This window comes from Tigriopus californicus, chromosome 1, assembly GCF_007210705.1.
Source record: "Tigriopus californicus strain San Diego chromosome 1, Tcal_SD_v2.1, whole genome shotgun sequence".
NCBI classification, from domain to species: Eukaryota; Metazoa; Arthropoda; class Copepoda; order Harpacticoida; family Harpacticidae; genus Tigriopus; species Tigriopus californicus.
In genome coordinates, this window is record NC_081440.1 from 14,572,193 (window position 1) to 14,597,952 (window position 25,760).

Consider the following 25,760-nt stretch of genomic DNA (forward strand, 5'->3'; position numbering starts at 1 on the left):
AATGTCCTTTGTCATTTAAATCGATGGTCACACGCTGTTGCTCATCCTGGACTCTGTTCTACCAATCATTCCGCAAAATATGTGCCAAGGAGATTCATAAGCCATCCTCTGGATTGCTCTCCCATCATACGAGGATCCAGGTCAATTTGCGGGATCACGAGCTTCCCCAAACTAATCGGCGACCTTTAGCGAAATGAGCCTATTTATGATGAGTGGGTGAACTCATCAGTCTGGATTCTGGTCAACAACGAAGATGGTAAAAAGAGGAGACACAGTTGTTGGTGGGATATTGTAGAGCAGACCAGGATGTCGGGAAAGAGGGACTCCAGCTTCCAATGCACTTGATTGCCGAGTCATTTACGGGCTTTAATTGTGCATATACACAAGGAAGCGATATGTTCAAAGCTGAGACCACAACGGCGACAATGGGAGACTAATTTAGAAGTCACCTTATGTTCTGAGTGTGTTGACTGTTGTTGTTGACTATGTGACTATGGCGAAGGTGTGATTTTCTTTGATAAATGACTAGTTGTTCGAACCCAATCACGGATGCTTGAACTAAATGACTAATGTTAGGTGGCGAAGAGCCAATAATTTAGATCCTCTCCGTTATACAATCACAAATGTGTCTTTGGTGTAAATAACTGGCTGCTGGAACGGCAAGTGTTCCAAGCATAAAATGTTCATACATTGTTGAGACATGGTTTCCCATTTTGTCCGCGAGTCGTCTCCACCAAATGGCCTCCGCATTTTTCAAGAACATCAATGTCAACTGTCAAGAAGCCTGTTATGGAACAATTTGCTCCACTTAAATTTGGCCTATTGTTGAGTTCCCTCTTCAAAACATGAGGGGGGTTGATAGCAATCAACAAGAGCAAGCGTAACAGCAGCCCCCAATAGTATCAACAACCGATGCTTCCCCCACATGATCATCTTTTAGTGCATGTAGTGCTCGTTTCTGATGCTCTTTAGAGCTCATTTTGAGTCATGAGGTCTTGGTTGTTGCCTTGGATCCACCGGCTATAATAGTACAGCACATTGTGGTTGGCTTGGTTGTTGTTGATGTTGACATTTACCGAGGTACGAATACGTCGAACAATGTTTCGAACGGAAAACGGCGTCTTCAGGAAACTGAAGAATCATAATCATCTGTCGAGGGCAGGGTTCGATCTTCTTCTAAAACGGTTTCCAACGCAAATGTCAGGATATCCAATTTAGACGAGTATATCCGGTGGAACGTCTTTCCAAAGTACAATGTCCTCTTCAACGATCAGCGATGATTCACTGACCTATTCGTATACGCATGTGATAGGCCTCACTAAAACTCTTATTGATGTGGTCTTTGGCCTTGTTTTTTTTTGTGTGCAATGTTGAGGTATGAAATTTCAATTAGGTGTTGGTAAATAATCTAGACCATGCAATGGGAATTGCAAAACTGCAAAACCGGAGCGTCAACTTCCGATGTCAGCGTTCACGGATATCTTCAGTTTTATGGCTCCATGTGGATGTCGACGATCTCAATCCTCCCCCATTTGCATAGATCTTTTGGCTCTCGTAACAGAAAGGTCAAACAGAATTCATACTCTGAAATAGAGAATCCTGAACAAGGAAGGACCTCTTGGCTAAAGAACACAGTATCCATGATTTTTGCCGTCAGCTGCACGGAATCTAATTATTTCCATTTTGGCACGAGATTCCGATTGGAATGCACAACAAAACTTGTGATCCTTGTTTGACAAACGACGGATCTCTTGTGGCATGCATGGGAAAATTGACAACTACTACAGGGACAACCACGGACACTGACTGACTGACTGAATGTGTGTGTGTGTGTGTGTGTGTATTAAAAAACTATGTACGATTTGTTATGGTAGGAAATGCTCGGATATGCAAACACAAATATTTTCAGGGTTGAAAGCCATCCTCAGGATCATTTGTCATCAGGTGGCGACAAATTGGTTCTGAAGTTGGCTTGGTGGAACAAAGCTGATTTGGTATTTGATGAAGGCTTTCATTTGATGCTCTCCAGTGGAGATCGGTTAACGGTTTCAGATGACAATCGTGAGGAACAATGTAATAATGGCGATAAGCATGATTCATGGATCATTAAGGTAGTATCAACTCTTTGTTGGCATCAAAGCCGAACTCAAAGAATCCGAGCCATCTGAACTTAATTGCAAATGCCAATTGGCAACTCGACAACAAACCATTGGACAATTTTCAGAGTCACTCGAGTTGAAAACAAAGAGAAGTCCCCCAATTTTCACCTCGAGCTCATTTGGAGTCGAACCATATTGAGTAGTGAATGGCACATTAAGTCCTCGGTAAAGAATTGCAATCATGTCTGGAGGCTCTGATTATGAATCAAGCCATAGGCCTAAGTAGGAAGTGCTCCAGAATTGTGAAGCTTAATCAAACGTACGTATCTTCCTCCCGAAATGGAGACGAGGACACCGAAACCAGCGACAAATAACCGATCCTCCCTTCCCTTGGACTAAAGAAGAGCGAGAACGAAGATGATGAATAGTCTCACACCGATCTGCTGTTGATTGGATGTGCATGATGCGTGTGTGCGTGTAGGGGGGGGGGGCAAGGGAGTATAGGTGGTTCAACCAGTTCGATGCCCTTCTTGCTTGATGGAGTCTCTTCATATTGATGGCATCGAAGAAGCAAGTTTAGTGCGCTATGTGCGCGTGTGCCTTGCTTGGTGGTTGAGTTGGTTCTTGGATGGTTCGTGATGAGGCGGATGCGCACGATCCCTCTCCGAACAGGCGTGGTGACGAGGGCGGGGAAGGAGGCCACATGATCATGACGGCTTCAGCGCCAGATATGCGTGCGTGCAGAGACAGAGAAAATGAAATATGATCTTCGAGACATCCCACACCTCCGAATTTGGATTCACCGGATTGTTGCCTGCCATAACACTGGAGAGACGCCAATCGTCGTTCCTTCAAGCCCTCGTTTCTGGGGCGTGATTCTCTGAGGGGGAATATTGTTGCCGCACGCCCCCCTCGTCTCCATATTCAAGCCAACGGAGGATCCTCTCATATAAAAGGTGGAAGGACACAACCATCGATGTCGAGTTGCGAGTTTTCCTTCCACAAGAAAGGAGGATTGTGTTTCATCAATACTTTATTTATTTCCAACATGAAGTTCTGGGTGGTGAGTGTGTTTTATCATCAGCATCGTCATCTACTTGCATACATCGATGGCAGTGACTCCTCTAAACTCCTACTTTGCCGTTGTTTGCCAAGTTGAAGTTTTGGAACTACAATGTCTAATAGTGCATGAATCAGCATTAGCCAAGTGCTTGATTGGTTGTTGGTCCCTTGTCCCTGCTGATGCATAGGAGATCGAGATTCTGAGATTATGTTGCCCATTTTCCTCCCCTTTTTTGTTCCAGATTGTTCCCGTCCTCTGCGTTGCCTCTGTTTGGGGTGACGCCGAGCCCAAAGCCGAGGCTGACGCTGAAGCAATTGCTGACGCTGACGCCGAGGCCGAGGCTGAGGCTGATTTGGGACCTCATCATGCTCCCCATCATCCGGCTCCTCATGGTTATACCCCTGCCCCTTACACACCCGCCCCCGCTTATGGTTACAGCCCGGGATACGGCCACGAGCCGGCCCCTTATCATCCCGCTCCTCAATACGGCCCCACACACGCCCCTCATCATGGTCCACCTCATCATAGCGCCCCTCATCACGCCCCAGCTTATCCCCAACCCCATCACGCTCCTGCTTACCCAAGCCCTCACCATCCTGAGCCCAGCTACGATCCTCATCACCCCGAGCCCCATTATGCCCCTCCTGCTTGCTCCAAGGGCAATCCCAAGCCTTTCTGCCTGGAGGATCCTGAATACCCCACCTATGAGATTCAACAAGCCATCGAATACAACTATGACGCAGTTCAACAATTGTACAATGATGTGCTCGCCAACACCTAGAACTCGGTCTACCGTCTGAAGGACATCGTCGAGGAGACCTACCTGTGCCCCTCCGAGGTCAAATACATCCAACCCCTCCGTGCCATCAATGTCCATGGCAAGTGGAGAATCGTTGTCAACCATGTCAAGGCTCATTATGAGACTCTGACCCAGACCGCTCGTGTGGAACATTGTGCCACCCCTGGATCTCCTTGCCCCCTGATCCCCGAGTGCTACGAGTCCAAATGTCTGCAGAAGCACATTTATCACCGATTCTTGGTCTACGATCCTTATGATAAATACCTGCCCTTCGCCATTGAGAGCTTCAAGCTGGCTTCAGCTTGCGCTTGCTACAATGGACCCTTCCATTATGCTCCCCACTAAGGAAGCTTAAGAAACATTTGGTCGTTCAGATTTTATCTTAATGATGAGCGTCGCATTCCCGTCTACCCCCCAACACCCACTCGATCTCCTAGAAGCACCCTTGTGAGGAGGTTGCACGTCGTGTGCCCAGGATGGTCCCTTGAAGAACCCCACACAAGATATTCTTTCAGCAGTTCCCCAAAAAGTCTAGTCAAATCGTCTTCAAGTGGACCATATATCAGATGGCATGTGATCCCGACCATCTCACTTGGTGTCTTCGCATAAGGTCTTTCGGATGGACTCAAAATCGCCTCTTCTTGCTCCAAGGAAACTCTCACAGCAACTCGCACCACAAAAATGGCAAAATATATCATGAAACAATCAAAACAAATGCTCTCCAGTCTCTCAGTTCTTCCTTGATTTGTCTCAGACCACCAAATCAAGGGTCAAAAGTCAAGTTTAGGTGAACCAGATAATCTATCACTTTCCATATCGGTCAGTACGTAATTTCGAGTTTTGGACAGTCAATATCTAGAAATGTCACTTTCCAGCGAAAAATTCTCGTTATCTAATCGGAGATTCACAAAGGAATTGACACACATATGTCAGACAATCAGGCGGTCTGTCGAAAAGAATTCCGCGAGTCTTTCCCCTTGAAGGGCGTTATGCAAGGGTTGGAAAAATAGGCAGGACATAATTTTAAAACGTCTTAGGCGTTTAATGCCTTTGCAAAGCAAGTCCACAGACCACAAATTGGTCGCCATCATGTGGGAATAATCGCTTGATGACTTCCGCCAACAAATTGGCGTTTTCGTCTTCTTGGTGACTCCTTAGGGCACGCATGTAGTATATTCGTTGTAAGGCTTGTTCAATCGTCTCCTTTGTTATTGCTGTTATTATCGTCATCAATATGATGATTATTTCCCAGATGACAATAATACCTGTCGTAATGCAATATTATTTAGAAGGTTTTCAGACACGTTAATGAAACTTTTCATTTTAAAACCAAAAAGTTCGGAAAATAAATGAACTTGTATTTTCCATGAACTATGAATGATACATTAACATTAACACGAGAGTAAAATTATCATCAACCGCATAATCCTAAAATATTTTGGTGTTAAATACTGCGTGAAAACATTCGATATGATAAAGACATTAGTCACTAAACATCCCACTTTCTAACAAAAGTGTACTTTACTTCATTCCTATGGCTCATGATTTTGAAATTCATTTTTGTGCGATGTTGTTATACTCGGTTGTCACGATGCGCGTCTATCAACTCACGAAACACCTCCTATAATAATCTCTTGAGATTTTTCTGGATAATTATGTTAGGTCGCATGTATTTTATCAAACCTTACTTACTGGCCATTTGCAGGTGATATCGTTGCTCACGATGCATCATCTGTACATGTATCATTTCAGAATCAAATCATTTTAATGAGGGCGTCTCGAGTTAGTGTTCCGACGCCCATCTTGAAATGAATCAATCCCATCCGCTTATTCAGGCTCGCTTGTCGTGCATAACACTAATCGTCATGTTCAGAATGGCGTACATCGGTCACGAACATTGACCGTATGGTAAGTAAAGCCCTCTGCCCACTAATGTAAGAATCAACGCAGAATTTTGCCGAACCCCTTTCAAAGCGGACGGGTCACGACTCTGTCTCTTTTTTTCTCTTTTCATGGTAAATGACTAGAGGTGTTATGCAACAGCAATCAAGATCCGAGCAAAATCAGTCATGTCCGTGACATTCTTATCAATATTGTCATCCTTTATCTTGGGCAAAACGTCGTTAAGAGTCGACCTTGGAACTTCTTGGAACTTAGAACCCCACTGGAAATGTGTCACAATGGTGGACATGGTGGTCAAATGTCGGCTGGTTTTGTCGCTAAACGCATGGCTAAAATTGTCCTTGATCAGGCTACAAGAAAACAAATGTCGTGAATTCATTCCTTCACGGGCCAAGCGTGTTGATCCAATGTGAATATGCGCGACCAATTTGGACAAGCTCTGCAGAGTTATTAATAGAGTTTATGCTAAGAAGTGCGCGTTGTTGTCGTGTTCATGGAATTTGACTGGGGTAACGCATCTTCTGATTCAGACCTCTGTGTTGGCAAGTGGATAAGACTGGAAAAAGCGTCATGATATGAAGGGAACAACAACAACAACAACATCAATAATAATAGAGCCGTGTGTATTCACACCGTTTTGCAGGGGAAATACGTTTCCACCAAAGACCTAGTTTCCCACCAATGAAACCAAGTCTGATCGATGATCACAAGAGTGGACGGATTCTGTTTGAGACCGCACTTCCTCATTCTAGAAAATTAGTGCGTCAAACAAAGTCCCAATACGCATACTTAGCATGATGAATTTACATGATGATCAATGCATTATTTGATGGAAGATCAAATAAAACTCGCCGGGCTTCTAGGAAACGTTGACCAAATAGCGGAGTGTGTCGGGAGAGAGGAACGGGAATCAATTGTGGTTTGGCAAATGATTGATTTTTGATCATTTCAAAAATCAGCCCAAACGGCAAATGGTGGTCTAATTAGCGCTAGGGCGAGTCCGGCATAAAGACAAAAATCAGAAGACTCGTCCCAGCAATAGTGGTCTTAGATGGCCAAATCGGCTTCCAACATGCCCCTTTCGTTTTGACCATGTTCAGAAAATTGTTGAGATAACTAGATGAAATTTGTTGGTCTTTGCCAAGTAGAGGTCGGAAAAGAAAAGAAAGAAATTTAAAAAAAAATGAACCAACCCTCTTACTTCTCGGTCTCTTTCATTGTTCAATTTGCTTCCCTTTTATATTCGTAAGCTTTGTTGATCAGGCAGCATCTTTCAAGTCAGACTTAGACAAAATCTGATATTGCGTTCCAGATCAACCCTACATTTGAGTACTAGCTCGGTCGGCCAACTCATATTCGTTGGTAGACCAAATATCATGTAAAGATAAAAGGTAAAATATGGACTAGTAACTCTCCACCCAGTGGAGAGCACAGGGCAAATGGACAAGGTTTCTAGCATTGGCATTTTCCCTTGCATCGAGGAAGAAGAGCAAAAACATATTCAAGACAACCGGTTTCGAAAACGAGAAACGTTTTTCTACTTGCTCATGAGTTTTGTTCATAGAAAACAAAAAACTAGAATGCTTAAGCTGGACAAGAGTTATGAGCGACGCGTGTTTTCAGGTCAACTGACTTAGGGGGGTAAAGGAACGTCGAGGCGCGGACTTCTAGAGACGTGGAATGCAAACGGAAGCAAACAATCCTTAAATCCTATACCGTTCACTTTATTCTGCATAAGCACTTAATACAACCACAAGATCTGGTTGAATAGATGAATTTGGCCAAGTTTGAGCCCAAAACTATTCTTGCTGAGCTCAGGAGATATGTACAAATTTATGTTGCAAGCATTACATAAAATTCAAATTTTCCGCTTGCTTTAAGTCAGTTATATAAGATTTTGACAAAATAACTCTACAAGTACATGATATGAAAATTACATGCATTTAATTAAAGAGATCTACGTTTCTTATTTCATTACTTTCATTCAAAAAGTGGTTCAGGATTGTTATCACCAAGAGCAGGCCACTTTGGCGGAAGCTCGTTCATAGTCCATATTTCTAGAAGTCCGTGGACGAGGTTAACTGAAAGGCCGCTTTAGTCAAGTTGAACCATTTCCATGATCAGTTCATTATTCTCGTTTTCTTCTGGTTTATCATAGATCTTACAAAACTACGTTAAACGAGCGTTAAGAGAGTATGAGACACCACTTTTTTAGTATAACATGACATGACGTCAAAAAAAGGATCAGATATTTGCACAACGAATCATATATTCTATTGATTGCCCGTCTTTAAGAACACATTCGGAAAGCGCCACAAAAATGCAACAATGAGGCATTCGGCAATTTCTTTCAATCTTCCTTTAACGCAATTGAATGTGGGGGACATGTTTGCACCTTTACGTACTCGAGGTGATCCCGATATCTCTGGAGGTCATCCTGAACAGAGGCTTGTTCCACGTACAACTAGATTATCTGTACAGGTTGCTGTATTTAGCCCACTTTGGTAGAAGTCATTGTGCTTCTCTGCTGATGGTAGATAGTTTTACCAAGTAGCAAAAAAATATTGGTTAATAATTGTTTGAAACCAATTCCAAAGTCTTAAAAAGGTTAAGAACAATTTAAATATATAGTATGGCAGACACAAGGTCCGCCATGTCAATGAGTCGAGAGATGTTAGTTGACTGGTTTATTACCAACAGTTCCTAGCTATTTAAACATATCACAGAGAACACTTATGAGTGAGGACATGCTCGCCACGATAGAAACTATCTTTTTATATTTAGAAAGGTTTAATATCAGTTTCAGGGCGTCGTGTTTGCCGTAACAAACATAGATCAATTTCATTTTCAATTGACACTAATGGCACTGAAGTGACAAATCATTAGATTATGGATTTAAAGTGGCATTTTGTATTAGGGCATGACATGAATAATTATAAAGGTCATTACTTGTCCTCATAAAACCTTATGTTAGACTTTTTACTACAGACATTGGGACCAAACTTATTTTAAACTTGGATTGCCAACAATTTTTGCTATGTTCCACCATTGACCATCTTAGGTTTTGTTTCTTTTGGATTTCGTCAAAGAGTATATATTGAAAATACATAGGACATAATAAATAAGCGTCCACCTACATTTCCTTAGAAAATTTGGTTGGCAAATTTGCATTCTTCGGCGGAAAAAAAATCTGCACAGTTGTTAATTTGAATTGTTGTAATTAATGGTTCTCGTTTCTCTTTATTCTTATTCTTAGTTACAAATGTAGTTATGAGCATAAGCCTCAGATCGGATAAGTTCGAAAGCCCTGGATTATATCATTAAAGGACTAAAATCAAGTTGTAACAAATTCTCAATGTGCAAAATTATCTCGTCTCCCACGACATAAAACTCCTCAATTCAACCCGACACATTTTTAACGCAATATACACGAATACCACAACCAAAAACATCTTTTTTACTAGTAATGGATACAAGCACAATTTGTGGATGTTACAATATATTCAAAGTAAAATATTTTTTGAGGTTCACATTTTTCGTGCAATGAAGCCAAAAAAGAAGAGATGTACGCCTTCAAAGACATAAATTAAAATAATTCAGCATATAATTTAAACATTACTCCGTTTGTCAGTATGAATCAGGTGTGAAAATTCGGTTCGGTGCTTGAAATGTTTATAACAAACAATAACAATGGGTTGGGACTTTTATGTTTTTTTACTGAAGAATGAAATTCACTGAAGGCGATCAATGCAATACTTCTTTAGTTGTAAGACTCAGGGTCTTATTAGCTATTTATCTCTCTGATTTCATTTGACCCTTACTTGCACGTTTTCATCCCTGGTTTGTCAGTAGAGCAATGCACAGTGTGTTACACTCTGCCTATATTCAGGTTCTTCGACGGTTGTAAGAAACGCTGATCCAGGAAAATGTTAAGGAGGAGTTTTGAATTAATAATAGAAGGCTTTTATGAGTGGGCTTGTTGTCAGATGATGAGCTATATGGCAAGTGAGCTAAGTTTACCTATTTCATGAACCGGGGGGTATTGGGCGAACCTTTACATTTATTCATTAACATGCACTCACCCATTTCCTCTCACTTCATGGTAAATGTAGCCTGTGATGTGACACACCCAGTGCCCTGTATTAGAACAGGGCCCTAGGCACACCAACTAACACACATCCAAATGGTACAAGGGAAGGTCCCCGGGTACAGTTTGTAGAAATATTGGACAATTGTACTTTAGATTCAAATGATAATGGCACAAATGAAAAAGAGGAGATTCCCTCTCTTCTTGCACTCATTATCCATCCCAACATTTGTGCAATTTGGGTCCTTGCAACCGAGTTGCCGCAGGCTTGCGCTGCTGTTTAGGCGCCCCCTGGCCCTTGCAACCGAAAGGTTAGGTGAGGTTAGGTTTGGTTAGGTCAGGTTAGGTTAGGTCTAAAATATTACGATGATTACAAAAAAGTCACTATGCACAAGTGTTGGCTTGGAGAACGGTTACATTCTCTTGCCTTCTTTCAGCATTTTTCGGCGGTTTTTGTAGTCCTTGTTGGCGTTTGAAAAGTTCAGGACTGGATTGTTTTTTGGGTTAGAAAGCAAGAAAAAAATGGCCAAAATGCCCCCTTACTCAAATAAACGTTGTTAACGTCAAAACATGATTTTTTGTGTAATTAAGTTCAAATTTGCGTAATCATGGTCTATGAATGTGAATGTAGCAGGAAAATAGTTGTTGGAGACACTGAGGTTAAGATACTTCTCGTTTGTGACGGCAGCCCTAGCTTTCAATTCTCGCAGAATCTTCCAAGGCCCCTGGCCAATAGAAAACGAGCTTTAGTAGCCTTACTACCGAAGGCGGGAATTTAAATATTTTTGAAGCGCACTGTACAGTTAATTTAGTTGCCCTTGCTGTTCCTTCGATTTCAGTTAAGTGTTTCCACTACAAGCATGAAAATTGCAATTTGAGCCCCATCATAGTCCCATAAACGTTTTGTTCCTAAAAAGCGGTCTGACAACTTGCTCAGACCCGTTTTAGGAAGTGTGCCAGAGCCGAGGCATTACGAAGCAAAAGATTGAATTCTATTCAGAATTTGAACATTATAGTATTCTTGCCTCATCCCTCCATATATCTGTGCTCGTTGTTCGAGGTCGACTTTTTTCCATTCAGCTGATGAACAAATAAAGACTTGTCATTTTGTTCTCTCACTTACTGGATCGTTCCCTTGCGTTCCCCGCACTTTCCGCTTCGTCCACTTCCATCCTTACAGACATGTTGTCAACAATTCAGATTTCTACCATTGCTGTCAGGACTATCTCGACTGTAAATTGACTTTTTTTAACTCCCAACGACAGCTGAGACAAAAACATGCGATAGCAGCGGCCTCGAGGGGTCTACATATTTCGTTATCTATGGTTTTGTACAAAATCTCCGAGTTACATCACGACCATCAGAGACGTCACAGATCCTCTTTTTTAGAGATTTCGTTGAAACAAACATCCATAAGATAAGAATAGAACTCTGATACGAATGTGTCAAGAAATATTCACCCGTGTTTTATATCTTAAATAAAAAATGTATTCTGCACTGCTTTTGCTGGTGTTGGTAGATAATATAAGGAACTTGATGACGATTTGTCGTGAAAAGCTTCCATATTCTGTACCTTTTTTGGTTATTTTTATAACCTTTTTCTGAAATCAGAATGTCTTTTTATCTAAATTCAGTCCAAAAAACGAAGCTTTTAGAGCTAAAAGGTGTGGAGGCTGATAACTAGACTCCAATAATCTTGGATTAGAAGCTTCATTTATGATAGGAAGCAAATTGTTAAAGGTCGAGGGATTCCTTAGTGACACACATGATGTCAAGTCGGGTGTTCCCCAGGGCTCAATCTTAGGGCCCCTCCCTTTTATAAAATTTGTTGCCCCGCTTCAAAAGTTTAGTAGTACTGCCAGTCTCTCTTCTTGTGCTGACGGTACAAAGTTAGTTTCTGGTCGGAATGGCCAAGATTCCAGTAGCATTGCAAAGGCCCAAGAAAGAATCTACTATTGGCTTACTGAGAGTAATATGGCCCTGAACGGAATGAAATTCCACTCAATGACCTTTGGGTCAACTCCTTTGCATACTCCACTCGTAGATAATGGAGGTAAAGATATTGAGCAGGTCTCACCTATGAATGATTTAAGTCCTCCAAAGTAATGGAAAGTTCGATGAGCATATCCAGTTGAAGGTGGATAAAGCTTTTCAAATGTGGTTGGATATATCGCACGTTTAAGTTCAGAGATAGCTTCATGATACTGACTCTGTATAAGTCGATTGTTCAGCCACAATTTGAATATGTTTCACCCATTTGTGCTGCAATGAGTTCAGCAGGTTTGCAAAAGGTCGAACAAGTCCAAAGATGTTTCACTAGGAACATCACAAGAGTGAGAGCACTCTCATATTGTGAGAGACTAAAAAAGTTGGGACTGTACAATGTTCAGAGAAGGTTCGAAAGGTATCTGATACTGTACGTCTTCAAAAGCATCCATGAGCTTTGTCCTAATCCGGGATTTAGGGTCAATTCTAGTGACCGTAGATGCTTTATGTGCTTTTTGAGAGCACCTGCAAGCCCTCGAGAATCCAGGCTTCATTCATTGTTTGATTTGCTTCCCTCTAATATTCGTAGGGAATACGTAGGCCTTATTGATCAGGTAGCATCTTTCAAGTCAGAGTTGGTCAAATTCTTAAGTAGCATTCCAGATCAACCCAAATACATTCAAGGGCTAGCTCGGTATGCCCACTCAAATTCGTTGGTAGACCTAATATCATGAAAATATTGAATGGTAATAAATAGACGAATTATAACCCTTCATTTTGGTAGTACTGGGGATTACATTCCCTGTAGCGGTTACAAAAGCTCGTGAAAAACCAAACAAAAAAAATGTTGTTTCCATGTCGAGCAGAAATTGCCAAAGTTTGGAGGCGACAGAGCTGAACTGAGTCATTGGGAAGAAAACCGGTTAACGCAACCCTCTCGAATTTCTGCCCGACCTACGACTTTTTTGGTTAGAGTCTAATGATAAACAACCATGATTTTCTCCATAATTTTGTTACGCCGTATACAAGAGAAAAGAACTAAACTATTATATGGCTTTGATTCTTAGAACCGACCAAGGCCTCATTGAATCTGAAGTCAAGGGACTTTCAGGTCAGTCTTTTACCTCCTGATATCGTTCGAATTCGGCTTTTGCCAAAAGCACTTTAAGTCAAATGCTCATATCTGTGCTGAAGAAACAGTGTCATTGAGCCCGTTTCGTTACTTGCTCGATTATAATCAATATCTTTCAGAATGTACATTCATTGCCGTACATATCAAACGATAGACTTTGTTAAAGGCCTTAAACAGCTCACTCTTAGTAAAGACTGTGAATTAGGTGTCATACCTCAACAACAATCGGATGATAATCTAAAGGACCAAAATATTATTTGAAGCATCAAGAGTCATAAAGAGGATGACCAAATGGCAATCAACAAGTTCGAAATGTGAAGTGAGGACAAGGAACCCGGTCAGGAATGTGTTTTGCCTTGTCCAAAACGTATGGGACCTCTTGGGCCACAACGTTAAGGTTGTTGAAGGAGGACCTTAAGGCGAATTCAAGAAAAAGATCGGCGTCAAGAACCAAATTCAACAACTTCGACATTATGGCCACTCTCCTTAAGACCATCATGCGACTTCAGTTGAGGGACTTTGAGAAATCAGCCGGGTGAAAGCCGATATCAAAGAGTTTAATCATCGCCGATCGAGAATCTTTCATTTCAGAACGGACCCTTTGCTTCGCTTCCTTTTGAACTTATTATTGTTTTCTCAAAGGTAAAAATTTGAAATTTAAGATATCTAATTTGAATATCGCAATCTTTACAAAAGGTGTGCATTTTTTTAAAGCTTTTAACAAAGTGTACCGATAGATATGAATGGCCCTGTATATCACTCGTCTGAAAATAATTGCAACAAAGGTGAAACACGAGGGAAGGCAAGGCAACAAAGTTAAGACATTGACAGTTGAAAAAGAAATACTGTCTTTGAGGCATGTTACTCTTCGGAATTCCAAAACCACGAGTTGCTCTCCGCTATTTCACGGTTAAGCAGCGATCAATGTCTTAATTGTCAGATTATATCGAGAGAGAGAGTAAGGTGGGGGATTTTCCGTTCGAACTGCTTTCCGTCAAGCATTCCATCAATTCTTTTAATTGAAATTGAATCCAAATAGGTCATGTGTTTTTTCGACCAATGGCACGTAAAGACGTCATAGTTGAGACGACTTGAGCGAGAGACATTAACAGACAGAAAAAGTAATACGNTGAAGGCTCCCAATGAGATGATTGAGACGTTGCTTAATCAAAACCTCCCCGGCTGCAATATCTTTAAATAACATCTTCTCCAGCGTATAATGGGCTTAGTTTGTTCTTATTGACACTTTCGTCGCCGTCATGGCGGTGTTCCAGATTTGGACCTAAACTGACACGTCGAGAACGATGGTTAACTCCTATGACCATTTTTAGTATTGGACGAAATCCAAATTATCTCATCAAAGACCTGAGTGGGTGCAGGTATATAGTAGAGAAGCCGCAGATTTCTCCACTCATAGGCCTCATACAATCTTTTAGCTTTCATAAAACTGACGGGTGTCTGACAAACTCAGAGTTTATTTGGAATCTTAGTTTGATGTGTTTCTAAATGCCGTGTTTGATATTTTCATTGTCAAACTACCCAATGGCAATGAACGCATGACGCCTTTTCAATTTTTGGGTAAAAAAGTTCCTGTCCATATTTTGATTGCTTCACAATATATTTTGCCATTTTTTTGGCGCAAGTTGCTGTGAGAGTCTTCTTGGAGTAAGAAGAAGCGGTTTTGACTAGATCCAAAAGACCCTTGGGGTTCTTCAAGGGACCATTCTCGGCACGAGACGTCCAACCATCTCCCAAGACGATTTCTAAGCGATTGAATGGGTAATTGGGGGGTGGTTGGAATGCGACACTCATGACAAAGACAAAATCAGAAAGGACAAACAATTGACTTGGTTGCCTTTCAACTTGTTTGATTTTGTCTTAGCTTTCATTAATCCCATTCAGGTTTAAGTTTTCTTCCGCAAGATGGGTGCAAAACCAATGGAATTGTAAAATAGGTAATCCACTTTCAATTTTCGTTCACTTTCAGAGTTGGGTCTTGGTTTTTACGTTCGAACTGCTTTCCGTCAAGCATTCCATCAATTCTTATAATTGAAATTGAATCCGAATAGGTCATGTGTTTTTTCGACCAATGGCACGTAAAGACGTCATAGTTGAGACGACTTGAGCGAGAGACATTAACAGACAGAAAAAGTAATACGATCGTTGGCGTATGCCATCCATAGGAATTCGGATTCACCAGGTTGTTGCCAGTTACACCGCTGATGAGACACCAATCGATCATCGTTAAATGATGGGAAAGAGGGAAGGGTGGGGGATTTTGTTGCCGTACGCCCCCTCGTTTTGGTATTCAAGCCAACGGAGGATTGGCTGATATAAAAGCTGGACGGACACAACCATCAATGTCGAGTTGCGAGTTTTCCTTCCACAAGATAGGAGGATTGTGTTTCATCAATACTTTATTTTTTTCCAACATGAAGTTCTGGGTGGTGAGTGTGTTTTATCATCATCATTATCATAATCATCATCATCATCATCATCACCATCTACCTACATACATTGATGGCAGTGACTCTTCTCAACTCCTACTTTGCCGTTGTTTGCCAAGTTGAAGTTTTGGAACTACAATGTCTAATAGTGCATGAATCAGCATTAGCCAAGTGCTTGATTGGTTGTTGGTCCCTTGTCCTTACTGATCAAGGACGACGTCATGGTGAAGTCGTCCTTGCTACTGATGCATAGGAGTTGGATATTCTGAGATTTTGAGATTCTGATCCCCGTTATCCTCCCCTTTTTTGTTCCAGATTGTTCCCGTCCTCTGCGTTGCCTCTGTTTGGGGTGACGCCGAGCCCAAGGCCGAGGCTGACGCTGAAGCGATTGCTGAGGCTGAGGCCGAGGCTGAGGCTGATTTGAGACCGCATCATGCTCCCCATCATCCGGCTCCTCATGGTTATACCCCTGCCCCTTACACTCCTGCCTCTGCTTATGGTTACAGCCCGGGATACGGCCATGAGCCGGCCCCTTATCATCCCGCTCCTCAGTATGGCCCCACCCACGCCCCTCAACATGGCGCTCCTCATCACGCCCCGGCTTATCCCCAGCCCCATCACGCTCCCGCTTACCCAAGCCCTCACCACCCTGAACCCAGCTACAATCCGCATCACCCCGAGCCCCATTATGCCCCTCCTGCTTGCTCCAAGGGCAATCACAAGCCTTTCTGCCTGGAGGATCCTGAATACCCCACCTATGAGATTCAACAAGCCATCGAATACAACTATGACGTCGTTCAACAATTGTACAAGGATGTGCTCGCCAACACCAAGAACTCTGTCTACCGTCTGAAGGACATCGTCGAGGAGACCTACCTGTGCCCCTCCGAGGTCAAATACATCCAACCCCTCCGTGCCATCAATGTCCATGGCAAGTGGAGAATCGTTGTCAACCATGTCAAGGCTCATTACGAGACTCTGACCCAGACCGCTCGTGTGGAACATTGTGCCGCCCCCGGATCTCCTTGCCCCCTGATCCCCAAGTGCTACGAGTCCAAATGTCTGCAGAAGCACATTTATCACCGATTCTTGGTCTACGATCCTTATGATAAGTACCTGCCCTTCGCCATTGAGAGCTTCAAGCTGGCTTCAGCTTGTGCTTGCTACAATGGACCCTTCCATTATGCTCCTCACTAAGGAACCTAAAAAACAAATGTTCCGTCTGATTTTGTCTTAATGATGAGCGTCGTATTCCCCTCCACCCCCCAACACCCACTCGATCTCCTAGAAGCACCCTTGTGAGGAGATTGGACGTCTCGCGCCCAGAATGGTCCCTTGAAGAACCACACACAAGATAGTCTTTCAGCAGTTCCCCCCCCCAAAAAAAGTCTAGTCAAATCGTCTTCAAGTGGACCACATATCAGATGGCAAGGGATCCCAACCAACTACCTCACTTGGTGTCTTTGCATATAAGGTCTTTTGGATGGACTCAAAATCGCTTCTTCTTGTTCCAAGGAAACTCTCACAGCAACTCGCACCACAAAAATGGCAAAATAAATCATGAAACAATCAAAAAAGGAACTTTTTCAAAAGAAAATTGAACAGCTTTCATGGGTTTAGTGCCATTGGCTAGTTTGACAATAAAGATATGAAATCAAAGCATTTAGAAACACACCAAACAAAGACTCCAAGTAACTTCAGAGCTTGCCTGACACCCGTCAGTTTTATGAAAGCTTACGAATTGCACGTGGACTATTGGTGAAGAAATGTTCTGCTTTGCACAACCACTGGGATCTTTGATGTGATCATCTGGGTTCAGTTCAATCCCAATAATGATCCCAGAAGAAGACTGTCCATCTTTTCCGACGTGAGCTGGCATGAAAGGTCCTGTCTGATCCTGTCTGATCACGAAACAGCCGACTAGCTTGAGGCATAGGCAAGACAAAGTTCCAAACCCAAGTGGTATTAAATTCACTTTTCTTTTGCGAGCAAACACAATAATTACGGCAGAAAGTCCATCTTTTCCGACTCGAGCTGGAACGAGTGGCATGTGATCAGGGTGGGCAATTTTGAGAATTGGTGTGACTTTTGGACACCATGTGGACAGAAATGTCTACAAGTGGACAAAAGTGGAAAAAAGTGTCCAAATGTGGACAAAAGTGGGAAGAAGGTGTCCAAAAGTGAGAACACTTTAAAGCCCTAAATCATGTTATTTCTTTACATAATCTGTATGTTAACCAGCTATTAGAATCAGTAGTCAATAAAATCGAAGCTTTCTTAAAATACATGAATATTAAGTAACAAGTAGCCTTTTTGATAACGTTTAAATTTCCAAGATATACACTTAAATGTATTTTTGAGATCTCAATTCATTAGCTTAATACAATACAGCTTTACAGAGCCAAGACAAATATCTTTAATATATTTTGAATGTCAAAAAGGCAAAGCCACATTACAATCAGGGCATTTGGTGGCTGGGTAATTGTAACTGAGATTAAGTCTTAAGTTTAAAACAAGCATAGCAATTGTATATCAAATATCCAATTATACTTTTTATATTTGCAATACATAATTTATTTGTAAGGAGTACATGAATTACGCTTTTATCCTACATCTAAGATCCAAGATATATGTTTCTTTAAAATACATAGTGTCTTTTCTCATTTCCTGACATCAAACGTATCTTTAAAAGTTAAATAATATGCCTAACAATGTCTCAACTAACTGGTTTATGGAAAAAAACATATATTTAGGAAAATATGTCGTTACTAGATTCTAGCAATCGGTAAGATGTTCAATGTTTAGTATTTGCACTTTTTGAGAAGAAACCCCAAATGACTGTTGATTTCAAACAAAAATATTGTTGCAAAAAAGTTAATAATGTTGAATAAATAAAGTCATATAACCAGAATATGATGTTAAGCTAGTCCAATTGTTGAATGCTTTGCAAAAGCTGTATTCAACGAGAAGGAGCTGTTGCTCCTTGCTTGCTTTCTAATCTAAGGACAGAAAAAGAATGAAGAACCTGGTTTCAAATATCTTTTGGGGTATGTTTGAGGTATATGGCATAGGTTTTAAGAACTTGTTTTGCTCTTGGAACCATTAATGAGCAATCTTTGAAGTAAAGGATAGGTTTCATGTGGAATTTCCTTTAAATTTGTAGTTTTAAAAGCTCATATTTTTGGACACTTTTGTCCGCCTTTGTCCACCCTTATNCCCCTCCGTGCCATCAATGTCCATGGCAAGTGGAGAATCGTTGTCAACCATGTCAAGGCTCATTACGAGACTCTGACCCAGACCGCTCGTGTGGAACATTGTGCCGCCCCCGGATCTCCTTGCCCCCTGATCCCCAAGTGCTACGAGTCCAAATGTCTGCAGAAGCACATTTATCACCGATTCTTGGTCTACGATCCTTATGATAAGTACCTGCCCTTCGCCATTGAGAGCTTCAAGCTGGCTTCAGCTTGTGCTTGCTACAATGGACCCTTCCATTATGCTCCTCACTAAGGAACCTAAAAAACAAATGTTCCGTCTGATTTTGTCTTAATGATGAGCGTCGTATTCCCCTCCACCCCCCAACACCCACTCGATCTCCTAGAAGCACCCTTGTGAGGAGATTGGACGTCTCGCGCCCAGAATGGTCCCTTGAAGAACCACACACAAGATAGTCTTTCAGCAGTTCCCCCCCCCCAAAAAAGTCTAGTCAAATCGTCTTCAAGTGGACCACATATCAGATGGCAAGGGATCCCAACCCCTTACCTCACTTGGTGTCTTCGCATATAAGGTCTTTTGGATGGACTCAAAATCGTCCCGACTTGCTCAAAAGAAACTCTCACATCAACATGCGCCACTGAAATTGGCAAAATAAATCAAGAAACAATCGAAATATTTCCATATTTTTAATAGAACACTGAAAAGTTCAAATTCGTTTTTCGTTTAATTTTGTTTTTTGGGCCTCGGGTGCTAGAGTCCACTTTTTGAGCACCACTATGGCGTCATCTAGTGGTAATATGTTGAGAATGCGACTTATAACTCGGGAATCATTATAAGCTTGTTGAGGTTAATTTTGATTTCAACTCAGCATGTCTTGAAACCTCACTTAGCTGTTACGAAATATCTTCTTGTACGGTTGCTTCTTTACCATGGCGGAAGCGTTAACGAGTATGCCAGATTGAAAATGACATTTTCAATTCCCATTGTCATTCAAACTATCGTCAGAGTTATTCAAAATATTTGATCTGTCAAACAAAGTTACTTTGGTCATTAAACGGGCAAAACCACTGGCATCGATTGAATCAAACCGAGAAAAAAAATGACAAACTTCCGCTTTGGCTTGTTTCCCTCGATGGCCAACAATCTTCAAACAAATGAGACACCTTTATCATTTCCAAGCAAGGTTTCTTCAATTCCCCTGAGACTGAAACTCTTTTGTTGTTTAAAGGACCATCCATACCTTCATTGTAAAAGTTCCCTAGGGCATTGATCTATGACTAGGGACACTAAAAAGAGTGTCGGATAAAAGAGCGATAGCAACCATACAAAAATATGATTCATTGTATTAGAAACTAATAATCTTAAAAGAAAATCAAAGACGGGGATTGAATTTCGGGACAAATTGAGACAGACCCACTTTGATTACAAATTAGAAGTTGCTTACCATGACTATTTTAAGTAAACGAGAAGAATTGTAGCTCTCAACATTAGAAGTGCATCAAAATCATTACGTTTACTGGGTTTCTACCTTTTGTTTCTAAACATGTTTTGCTCGCTTATACACGTATATGCTCTGAACAAATCTATCACATCAAATTCTAGCGTCATTGACAAACCTTCGATTTGCCAAATGGAGAGAGGTTTAGACAAAGGCAAATGCAAACAATCCTCGTGGGATTTACAGAGGTACAAACGTAGTTTGTTAAAGAAGGTCAAAAAACGTCTATTTAAAAAAAAAAAACTTTTCTGAACACTTTTAGCGCCATTCCGAAAGGGAAAGTAAATACCACTAAAATCACAAAACAGTTACACATAAACCTTGGGGGCAAATTGCAAACAAAGGTGGCAGGAAAACTTCAAAGCAGGGTTCGTAAACCATTTAAAAATGACTTTTACTTCTTGTAAAAAAGTGTACTTGAAATGTAATTGAAAATAATTGAATTACAATTGAAAAGTAATAGCAATTGACATAGATCTGGCAAAAAGCTGAATAAGTGAGAGGCCTCCGCACTCGAGGTATCTCTGGTATGGCTGATCTTTCGATCTGCTGTAAATAGCATTCTTCACATGTCACCACTAGATGACTCCCAAATAAGTGCAAACATTGGCAGAGATACAACGTAAATCAATTTTATTCTACTTCCAAATTGATACTAAGACCATTGGTCCCTATCTTTCATTTGATTTAGAGTCGACTGGAGCCTGCATATGATCGTATGTAGTTTTTGAGTTTCATATTCGCCTTGTTTACTCACAAAATGAAATAAAAATCAGGCCAAAACTTTTTCTTTGTGCTTGTTAGATTTATGTGGCATAAATAGTATGAATAAACACATTAAAGCCACTTATAATTGGCACAGAATTATAGCTGACTGTTCAGTGTAAGATTGTAAGGTGATCGTTTAACTTATACAAGTGGTACCATTAAGTATGTTGAGGGTTTAATGCGCTTTAACAATCTAAATTTTATGGACTTCTTGAATCTTAGATGTACAGTGCTTAGCGCAGTTTCCTAGAATGTGTGAAAGAGGTTCCAAGTTCGATTCACCTCAACGACCTTTCTTCAGGGGAAACTTATAAACACCAATCACAAGAGCAATAAAACCCTCCGAATGTTGAGGTTAACAAGGGTACATGAAAAAGCCTTAAAATTAGCAAAAAGTGCAAAGATCAAATGTAAAAGAGATACATTTAATGCACAAACTTTGTACTTTCGTTGCATTTTTTAAGTAGGTATTTTGCAAACCAGGATATGGAAATAAAAAAACTAATAGGTGAAACTGAAATTAAACCAGTGCTGTTTTCATCAGACAGGAATAACTTCGAGAGCAAAATTAAAAAAGATGCAGGCAAAAGATTATGCCAAAATTTTAGTTGATTCGGTCAACAAAAGAATGTGATTAGGATGCAATTCCCAACAATTTTTTTGCATGTGATTTAAGTGGTAATGAATAAGTTTTTTGATGATTCCATGTTCATTGTATTCTATGTGTTCGATTTATTTAGACCATGTCTGTGGTTGATACACAACTTTCCATTTCTATATGCCATGTTCCATTATGCTGTATCAGGCAATTATTTCGATTCTTCCTAATTTTTTTCACTCAACCTCGAAATTTGAATCATTTGAGGGTGGAATAAGTAATCTACGGAGGATGGCTTTTTGAAGTACTTACTCCTAAACGCCAAATATCAAACCAGCACAAATTCCAAAATGTGCCTCGTGTGTATGTCTTAAAACGGATTTTGAGCAATCATTACTGGGACTCCGAAAACAATTAATCAAATTGTCAAATACTCACGTTAAATATTTTGCCATTTTGGCACTTGTACGTATTCAGGTGCTTTGTTTCCAAATTTCCTCAAAATTAACGGTTTTGGTTTCGAATAATCATGAAATTGGACACTTTGCTGTAAAATTTTTCTCCAAAGAGCATCGATATTGCATCTTGATAATTGCATTTTGATAATAGTAGTCATTTTTATGTACTTTTTTTGCCTGGAAAATTTAGCCCTGCCTACAGTACCATAATTTTGTCGGAACCCTGATCTGAACTTGACAAACTTGACATTGGTAAATATAGTTTTATTATTTGGCTTAGCATTGTATTTATCCCCCAAAAAAACAGCTCGATGTTTTCAAAGCAAATGCAAGTTAGAATAACAACTAACTTTCAAAAGGTTAACATTTAAAATAAGTGGTCTAATGATAAATATTCTACGCTCCACAAGATAGCATTTTAAATGACGGTTAAATAGTCTTCAAACATATATTGAAAGAGTCTATACCTTTCAAAGTATTTGGAATGTAGACCCTCGGGGAAGGTTTACTTTAAGAAGTTGGGATAACGGCTTGAATTTAACTTACAACACTAAATTTGAGATTTAATGATGTTGTATGGTTTGCGTTCTGTATTGATGTAAAAGTACAGAAAAAATCCATTTAATAAAGCCTCTTTTCAACGCAATGTGCTCTTTTACTTCATTGTTGTTCCGAAAATATATGTCATATTCTTAACATTGGTTTGGTAATAGAAAAAAATAGTTTTATTGGTTATGGTATCATAACCTAATTAACTTCAGAAACCAATATTGGCTCAACGGAAATATAAATCATAAAAATATCAAATATTTGGCCAATTATTGAGTACTTTTTTAATATTTTAGCTTTGAATGTAAATATTACTTCAATATTTCATCTCTTGAACTTCTATTTTCAAGGTCGCTCACAATCAATTTGATGCCTGATATTCGTTCTGTACCTTTTGAGCTCAGCAAAATGTTGCAATGTTGCGACAACCGTTCTTCCAAATCCCATTTCCCAATAATTTAATTTCAGGGCGTGCCAAAGTGTGAAAATTCAAACCAGTTAGGCCTTGGCCCATTTGTTGACTACCCCTACCTGTCACTATTCAAGCAATTTGGCAAATCCAAAGTACTTGAATCATATACAGTCGAACTTAAGGTTCATCGAATATCAATTCGTACAGAGCGGCTGCGCTCGGTTTTTTCCACGGCGGTTTGTATCTTCGATTGTGCTGAATCCTCAAAATATGAGATGTTTTGGAGGGTACGAAATGCATCACTAATAATCTACGCACTTCCATGGAGGATAGATACACTGTATTGTCGCTCAAGTACAATGACTCAACCCTTGAAAGTCTTCACATTCAGAGGGACAGATTTGGATGTTAGAGGAATCAGGTAATTATTATGGAATGAGCCTTAAGACTCGAAAAAAGTAGCTTTCAAACGAAACGGTACTCTTGGGGGCGTAAATGTTACTGAGGTAATGTCTTCAATGTCTTGATATTTTTATATCTAAAGGTTCAGCCTAATTGTGGTTAGCTCATATTTTTCAGCACTAGTAGTGAAAGCTAATGGATACACGTAATGAATAAAAAACAAAACTACGTACATCGTACCCAACATTCAACGAAATAACTATTTTTGGAATAAAGAAAAAAGGGTTGTTATTTTATGGTTACAGTTTTCTGATTGCGCTTCCGACTTATTATTTAGAAAGTATTAAGAATCGCGTTTTAAACAACTTGCTTAATTTTTTGCCGAAATGTCGACAATTCGCTCTTCATCAAGATATCTTTAGCAAACTAGAAAGTTTCTTTCGAAACGCAAGAATACCTGCTCCGCTATGTCCTTTATCTTAATAAGTCAAGAATTCTAATCAATCTCCAAAGGACCCTGAAATCAAAATCTAGGCCTTCTCACCTTTTTGTTCCGATTGGAATCTTGATAAAGGTTGGAGATCTGACGTACATTTTATAAAGTGGTGACGGTGGAACTGCGTCATGTTTGAACTGATATCTGATCCGTCTTCATCAGAACGCGGCTTTCATGACGACTAACATCCTGTTTTCAACGATGATCCTGAACTAGTACTATTTTGTACATAGTACCATAGCTTTCCACCATTGCTCCAAGAGGTTCATTCGTAATGTAGCCAAGATTGTAGAAGCGATCCAGAGTGAGTGTTCATTCGGGTGGAAGAAGACTGATGGTCGCGTTTCAGACGTCGAATAATGGATCTTGGCTGGCTGGCTGGCCGAGTTTGGTAATATTCGTCATAGTGAACTCTATGAATGGCAGTGAATGTGTGTCTAGTCTAGTAATCGACAAGTGCTTTCACAACAAGACAGACTGGCTCAAACAGGAACACGGATGACCTGGCCAGATATTCAAGTGAAACATGTCTATCACGTTTGAGAGAAGGCAATCTAATTACACCGGCTGTTTTTTGACAACTTTGTCTTGTCTTTCTCCATAAATGTAAACCACTCAATGACAAAGATAAAAACAAGTTATACCTAGCTATTTTGATGTGCGGTTGACAACTTGCATTTTGTAAATGAGATTTTGTGCCACCTCCCACTATAAGCTACTTAATATCGGATAATAAACCGATTAATGAAAGCGAAACAAATATGAAACAGAAAGCACATAAAAACCCATTCTGGCCTACCAATTAATGAAGAACTAGGCTGGAAATCAATAAAAATACAATCAAAAAACAGATTTTATCTAGTAAAAGACTAAGATAACGTTGCACCAAGGTCTAATTTCGCCACTAGTCTTGGTTGGGAAAAAGGTTCAGAAACTTGTGCATGCTTTGCAGAGCAATGCTTATTTGAGTTGCCGAGATAGTAGTACGTAAATGAAATGCGTTTTTGATGTTTTACAGGGCGCATATCGCTTATAATATATTTTGGAAAACAATCTGAAGGAATTTCAACAAGAACCTATTGATTATTGATACAAAAATTACCAATGATCTATTTATTTTTCAGACGTTCAGCTATTACATATTATTGTTAATAGGTCAGGTTTAAGTGGTTTTAGCCTTGAAACTTCATGCTACTTGTTACCATTTCAGTAATTCAGGAAGCTACAACAAGCTCACCGGTTCAAGAGGCAGCACGAACATGGCAAGAATCTCCTCCTCCTCGGTTATCGTGGGTTCAAGCCCCGGCGTCGGAAGCAAGACGATAACCTTCCAAAGAGAGTAGACGTGGCTTAGGGGTTAGCACATAGAGGTCCTCGGTTCAATTCTCCTCCCCAACCTTGGTCAACAAACCTTTTAGAAGCTACTCACGCCCACAGATGAAGAACCAATATGATACCAGACAATGGCACTGCCTTTAGGAATTATTTGTTGATGTAGTGGCTGGCTTTGGTGGGCAGGCGTCGACTTCTAGCACCCCAAACCCATCTTAAGCTTGAAGTAATAGAGCTTGACAGCTAGGATTACTCAAAGCATACAAATGCATTTTTTTGCTCAGTTTCTAATTGTGTGCACTTGCACTTTTTGCATTGCTAACACTTCGCGCTTTTCCCCAAAAGAGACTGACCTTTTTTTTGTTAAGTTTTTGCCATTGCCCTTGAACAAATGTCTTCTGTAAATGTCTTCTGTAACCTAGTGCAGTTCATATATTCAGTTTGTCCGCCTGGCTCGCTCGAAGTAAGTAAATAGCCATTTTATGTCACTCATTAAAGACGACGCATTTTTGACCAACC

At 40.4% G+C, this 25,760-nt stretch overlaps 2 protein-coding genes across 2 annotated transcripts; both read left to right on the top strand.

Moving 5' to 3' along the window:
• Nucleotides 1-2,869: 2,869 nt before the first annotated feature.
• LOC131886164 (uncharacterized) lies at nucleotides 2,870-4,667 on the top strand. Its single transcript, XM_059234426.1, is given in 2 exon segments — nucleotides 2,870-3,162; nucleotides 3,404-4,667. Coding segments are annotated over 2 exon segments (990 nt in total). The 5' UTR covers nucleotides 2,870-3,075; the 3' UTR covers nucleotides 4,307-4,667.
• A 10,377-nt stretch (nucleotides 4,668-15,044) lies between these two features.
• On the top strand, nucleotides 15,045-17,378 carry LOC131880116 (neurotrophin 1-like). Its single transcript, XM_059226636.1, has 2 exons — nucleotides 15,045-15,515; nucleotides 15,831-17,378. Exons 1-2 carry the CDS (start codon nucleotides 15,429-15,431, stop codon nucleotides 16,710-16,712), a joined length of 969 nt encoding a protein of 322 aa, XP_059082619.1. The 5' UTR covers nucleotides 15,045-15,428; the 3' UTR covers nucleotides 16,713-17,378.
• Nucleotides 17,379-25,760: the final 8,382 nt, after the last annotated feature.